General features: G+C 32.3%; 1 protein-coding gene across 1 annotated transcript; it reads right to left on the minus strand.

Moving 5' to 3' along the window:
• Positions 1-2173: 2173 nt before the first annotated feature.
• Positions 2174-5462, minus strand: LOC130979313 (PLASMODESMATA CALLOSE-BINDING PROTEIN 3-like). Its single transcript, XM_057902725.1, has 4 exons — positions 5190-5462; positions 4612-4857; positions 4447-4483; positions 2174-2907 (listed from the first exon to the last, which is right to left on the minus strand). The coding sequence occupies exons 1-4, from the start codon at positions 5242-5244 to the stop codon at positions 2550-2552; spliced, it is 696 nt and encodes a 231-aa protein (XP_057758708.1). The 5' UTR covers positions 5245-5462; the 3' UTR covers positions 2174-2549.
• Positions 5463-6435: the final 973 nt, after the last annotated feature.

Consider the following 6435-nt stretch of genomic DNA (forward strand, 5'->3'; position numbering starts at 1 on the left):
TCCTTATGAATCCATTCTTCAGGAATATTCTGTATCAGTTCTTCCTGCTGAAGCTTTTTAAGTGTTTGAACAAAGTATCTTCTTGAATTAGCATGAATAATAATAGTTTCATCTTTTGCTGATTCTCTTCTAGCTCTAAAATTGTAATTTACTCTTGTAATTTTGTAATATATTCTATAAATTATTTCAAAAGGTTCATATTTTTCATTTATGATATCTTTGGGTGTCTTAATATATAATTTAAGAGCTTTAGAGGTATATTCATTTTTAATACTCATAAAAAGTTTGGAGAACAATTAAAAATTACTGGACCATCATGACAATTACTTTCTAGTATAACAATTAGCAAATTTCTAAATTTTTTGAATTTTGTATCTCGTAAAATCATTAAATTAGGAATATTGATTCCTAGCCTAAAGTTAGGCTTGGCGGCTACTTGGATAAGTCCTATATGAATAAAATTATAACCTTTTTCTTGGTGTTCTTTCAGTTGTTTTTCTTCTAGAATATTTATAATATGGTTCTTACTAGTTCCTAGATAGCTATATTCTAACATATCTATTTCATTATCTTTTTGTTCCCAAAATACTTGTCTTTTAGCATTTGTTTTAAGATATTAGGACGGAAACTAGAAGACTAAAACTCCGTGTCATGTTTGTTGGCCTAGAGACTCATACTAAAATTTCAATATCTGTCTCCAAAATTTCAGTATTTCAATACCTCCATAAAGTGGGGATACAGAGGACTGAAATTTTTGGGATCGGAGACTGAAACTTTAATAACATTTTATACCCAAAATACCCTTATTTTAATTAATTAATTCTAATTTTATCCTTTGTGCAAATTAAGTTAGAACTTCATTATTATTTCAGTCTCTGTCTTCCACTTTACACCAAACACAATACTAAAACTTATTCCAATCTTTGTCTCTCAGTCTCCGTCTATCAGTCTCTTTCTCTCTTCCAAACGCTTTATAGACTTCGTTTTCACTTATAAAGGGTACAGACCAATTATAAAACTTTTCTTCTAACATTACTACTTGTAATTCTGATGATGAATTGGATGCTTCATTATCATTACTTCTTGCTATTATTGAACTTTTCTTTCTTCTGTTTAATTCAGTTAAAGGTTTTAAAATCCAAGCTATTATATCTTTTCAAAGACTTATGGTACAGGACAATCCTAGTTGACTAATAGATTTACTACCTTCAAGGAGGACTTATTACCAGGCTTGCTCACTGGTAGGGGTGGCAAACGGGCCTAAACTCGCCGGGCCGGCACACGTAACTTGCCAAAAAATGCGAGTCAGGCTGGAAAATTGAGACCGCCAAAGAGAAAAAGCCCGCCTAACCCGCACAGCTTAAACTGCGGGCTTTGGCGGGGCGGACTTTCCCGCCGGACTTAGTTCTTTTGGGTAAGGAAGTATTTTTGCAATTTTTTTGCCAAAATCCAATTTTTCCCAACCCGACTTACAAGAGTATGAAGATGAAAATTGAGTGTTTTGAATTATGTTTGTGTTGTTTTGGAGACAATATTTATAATTATGTTTTGGATTATATTTATTTTATTTTGGAGAGAATATTTATAATTACAGAGACTTTAATGTTTGTGAATATAAAAAATATAATTTTTTTTATACCTTTAAAAATTATAAATTTATTAATATGATTGAGAAATTATATATATTATTTAGTAGTTAATAGTGAAAAAATAAAAGAGGAGCTTTGATTGCCAGCCCGCAGTTAGGCGAAGCGGGACGGGACAAGCGGGAGGGGACGGGCTTCCCCGCTTGCCACTCCTACTCACTTGCCACCCCTACTCACTGGGATGACCAATCGTATGAACGCTTTCACTGCTACACTTATCTTTAAAAGATTATGAGGTGGAATTTAAAATATCTTTAGCTGCTTAAACAAAATTTAGAATAATCACATAAAAATAAGGATATTAATTATGATTGGGAGAAAGCTCCTCATTTTGAGTAACCTTTTCCGTAAGAGGATTGAGTTTTGTGTTATAGTTTGTTCCATTTGGATTCCTGAACTTTTTGAACTTTAAATTTTCGTGAGAGAGAGTGGTGTATATATATATCATGTAAATCATGTAACCACATATTATCCAGCAATGATGTTGAAAAAGGAAAGAAAAAAAAAAAAAAAAAGAAAAAGTACCTCTAGTAGGCATACATAACAGAAAATATCATAATAATATACATATGGAAACTGATAGGTTCTACAGTCTAGACGCCCCAAGCACCCCATTACTAGTCATGTATCAAATATATTCACCATTGAAAAAGGAATCAAATTCCCTACACCTTTTTTTCCTACCCTTTTCACATTGAGAGTAAAAAGGGCTGGGGCCGGAAAAAAAAAAAAGACAAGAGGGCCGAAAGTGGAGAGATGTTTATGCTTCTGGATGATTCCATTCCCCAAATGTCGAATTACATTCATAACCTCAATCCTAACGTGGCGAAATCTCATCGGCAGATCAAACCCGTCACAACTTTTTTCCCTTTTTCTTAATCCTACTATTAACTTACTGTACCATTAAGATATTTGGACCCTCAAGAAGGCAGCAACTAGGGTTAATAGTAACAACATAATGTTACTAGTGCCTGTCAAATGAAGCCCTCCATCACTCGAGTCATTGTATCCACCTGCTCCAGTTGAAGATGATGATGGACTAATTCCAAACACATTATTAGGGCTCCCAGTGGTTGTCCCGGCTCCGGTTCCAGTGCCAGTTCCAATTCCTGTGCCAGTTCCCGTTCCAGTGCCTGTACCGGTGCCAGTGCCAGTGGTTGAACCTGGAGTTGCACTTGTTGGGGTGGTTGGAGTTATGGTGGTTGGTGATGTTCCTGGTGTAGTGGAGGTTGGAGTTGTACCAGTACCTATTCCAGTGTTGCTGCAAATTTAAGTCAAAGAAAAATCAATAGTGGGTATATTCTACCATGGAGCACAAAATTAAATACATAGGTAACTAATGCAGTGTTGGTCTGAGTAAGAAACGATTCAGTATGATTTAGTATATTTAATGCAAGGTCCCGAGATCCTTGTAAATATAATCATTTTTGTTTGAATACTCATCCATCATAGTCAAATATGGGTCAAATTAGAGGTAAAGTCTCATAGCATATGAGCAAACCCACAAAAAGAAAAAATTATATACAAGTAAATAAATTCTTACTTTGTCCACAAATAACTCTGATACTGATATGATACTGATACTTAATTGTAGCAATTTTACAGAAGAAAAATTAGACATGAATTAAAACAAATTAAGAAGCAATATGTATACTAATATTTAAGTATATAAATGTGACTAAAATTGAACTATTTGTGCATCTCGATACCAAAAAAGAAAGAGGAAAAGAAATGTAATCGCATAACATATGGTTGGACAGAGGTTAATTATGTCATCATATGCAATAAGCATAGGATCTGTTTAATTAATCATTATTATATTGACACATACAGATCTCAAATACTAAAACATCTAGCAAAGAGAAGAGCACAATTGCACAAAAAAAGTAGCGTTTGTTTTAAGGTATTGGACGGAAATCGAGACCAAGAACTGGAATTTTTAGAGATGGAGACTGAATCTTTAATAACATTTTATTATCTAAAATATCTCTATTTCAATTAATTAACTCTAACTTTATTCTTTGTGCAAATTAAATTAGAACTTTATTCTTATTTCAGTCTCTTTCTCCCACTTTATACCAAACACAATATTGACACTTATTTCAGTCTCTCTTCCAAACCCTACCTAATAGTTGTGCGACATCATTGTCATGACAGCTATCGTATCTCAATAGAAGCAATCAGCTATAATGAAACATGCCATGGCTTGTAGTGTAAATCTTGAACTTGATCCGGAGGTGGTGGATGAAAACATGAACCAACCCACCCCTCCCCCCACTCCTCAAAAAACCGGCCCGCCCCAGTCCCCACCCAGAAAGGAAAAATGGAAAAAGAAACTGGCCTTTTGGCTAATGCAAGCTGAAAAAGTGTAGTACAAAGAAAAAACCAAAGGGTAACAATAAAGGGAGAGAGAAGTTGTACCCAAAAAAAGGAGAAAAAGAGAATACAAAACAAATTACAAGATATTTCACTGGTATGAAACAAAACATTAATATCCCTTCTAACTTCTAAGAGCAGCTACCTTTTGCAAAGTGCTAAAATCGAAGCTGAATCTAACGAAAGGATAGTTTTAAGTATTTTCATGAGTCCAAAAAGAAAAAATGCTATAAATAAAGAGTGGGATTAAAAAAAAGGGGGGTGAGACAAGCAAGATCTAATGATCTACAGTAGTTGTAATTATAGGAAGAAATAAAATAAATTAAATTTAAATAACACATTATGAAAAACAATCAAGATCTAACAATGATCTATAATAGTAACAATACGCAAAAAAAAAAATGTAAAATAACTTAAAACTTACCCAGGACCTGTGGGGAAAACACATGACGATGATGAAGCTGTAGATGACAATGATCACACAGGAGGGGGAAAAATATTAGAAGAATGTGAAAATTGAACAAAACGAAGCAGCAAAATGATTGAATCAAGCAAATAGGTTGGTGGCAAAATTAGTGGAATAGCTTACTAGGAGGTGCGGTTGGGCTTGTAGTAGCAGCTCCAGAAAAATCACAACTTCCTTGGGCTTGACCCTTTTTCTGGAAATAACTATTAACTGCATAGTTGCAATGATCTTTAATAGTGTTGGGTTGGTAACATGGTCCATTTTGGAGAATAGGAGTGCAATCAGCACCAGCACCACATGCATAATCTATTGCTTTCTGAAGAGCTTGATCTCCAACACCATCTTTGCATACACAGTAAAGAGCTCCTCCTAAGGGGAAACAAAATTGGGGATAATAATAATAATAATAATAATAATAATAATAATAATAATAATAATAATAATAATAATAAGTTAGTTCAGTCACATTAAAAATGCTACCTTTTTATTTTCTTCAAGGAAAATTAGATGCATACATTTTTATATATCATAAAATTAAAAAAAATATTAAGAAAAAGAGAAAATAATGTTTATAAATGACAATCCATCTAAAGAGAAATTAAAATACTTCCTTAGAACAAAAATATTTGAGTCTTCTTGAAACTAATTAAGTAATAATTAATTAAATAACAAATACAAATTAAAATCCAGAGGATGCTTACTTGAATGACCAGCCATGGCCAGAAAAACCACAAAGTACATCAAAATAGCCATCATTAGTGACTATTAGTATATGATGCAGATAATATATTCAAGCAGATATAAGTGAGGAAAATTGGATGAAGTTGAAGAGAGAGGAGGGTTATTTCAGTATGAAGAAGGAAGGGGATATGACAGGGGAAGACAGGTAGCAGCTTTGAGAATGGAGAATTCTGGACATGAAAAAAGGTGAGTGAGGTGTTGGGTACACTTTTCAAGCCATCTTATGTGTTGCACATTTATGTACTATATGCATTAAATAAAATCGGATATATTAATATTAATATTGAATGCTAACTAATTTACTTTATGTATGCTTAACGGGGGAACAATGTTATTGGGAATTGTATGATGTATAAGCTTTTTGTGATACTAATAGTAAATAATATGAAAATTGAAAACAGTATGTATTAACTTATCTTGAATTAAAAATTATGTATTTTATCAATGGAATATTTTGTCATTATTTTCGAACGGTCCTAAACTCGTGGGTAACTCAACTTGGTTTAGGGTTGGCCCTGTGAACATGGACCACTGTCCTCTACAAGTCTATATTGGTACGAGGGATGTTTCATTTTTTTATTTTCTTTTTTATTAATCTTTTGTGATTAATATATATCAAAACTTTTTATGTGATATATTTAAAATTTAGATTTTGTCAAATTTGTCAAGTACGTATTTACCTGCTTCTGAATCATATTATTAATACATCATGTTATATAATGATGAAAATATCTTTAACTAGAGGCTATTTTTTTAGAAATTAAAAAAATTAACTTAGTACTATGGTTAATTAGTATTTTTTTCTATGAATTTTAATTTTTTATTTTAAATAAAAAATTAGACCCTTAAATTTTATAGTGTACAAATTAAAAGGTTCGATTTGTGGTGAAATAATTTTGTTCATTATAAAAAAATCAAATGGTCCAATTAGCATATTTACAAATTTTTTTAACAACAAAATACAAATATAAGAGCCAGATTTGTATATTCTAAAATAAAAAAAAATAAATATAACCCTCAAATTTATATATTTAAAAAAATAATTTGTTCATACTTTGATCCAATAAGCAAAGTCAGACCCAATAAACAAAAAGGTTCACCAATAAAGGTGGCCTTTACAAACACACCCGACCTCTTTAAAAAGGTCAAACACCGACCAAAGAGCTCAACATTACCTACCCAAAGCAGGTAACCACCTTCAGAAGC

This window comes from Arachis stenosperma, chromosome 5, assembly GCF_014773155.1.
Source record: "Arachis stenosperma cultivar V10309 chromosome 5, arast.V10309.gnm1.PFL2, whole genome shotgun sequence".
NCBI classification, from domain to species: Eukaryota; Viridiplantae; Streptophyta; class Magnoliopsida; order Fabales; family Fabaceae; genus Arachis; species Arachis stenosperma.

What these genes read in the sequence shown, in the direction of transcription:
- LOC130979313 (XM_057902725.1), bottom strand. Translation starts at nt 5,244, where the DNA reads ATGATGGCTATTTTGATGTACTTTGTGGTTTTTCTGGCCATGGCTGGT. An exon ending in GGCCATGGCTGGTCATTCAA is followed by an intron (nt 4,858 to 5,189) that starts GTAAGCATCCTC and finishes GTTTCCCCTTAG; the next exon opens with GAGGAGCTCTTTACTGTGTA. An exon ending in GTTTTCCCCACAGGTCCTGG is followed by an intron (nt 2,908 to 4,446) that starts GTAAGTTTTAAG and finishes TTAAATTTGCAG; the next exon opens with CAACACTGGAATAGGTACTG.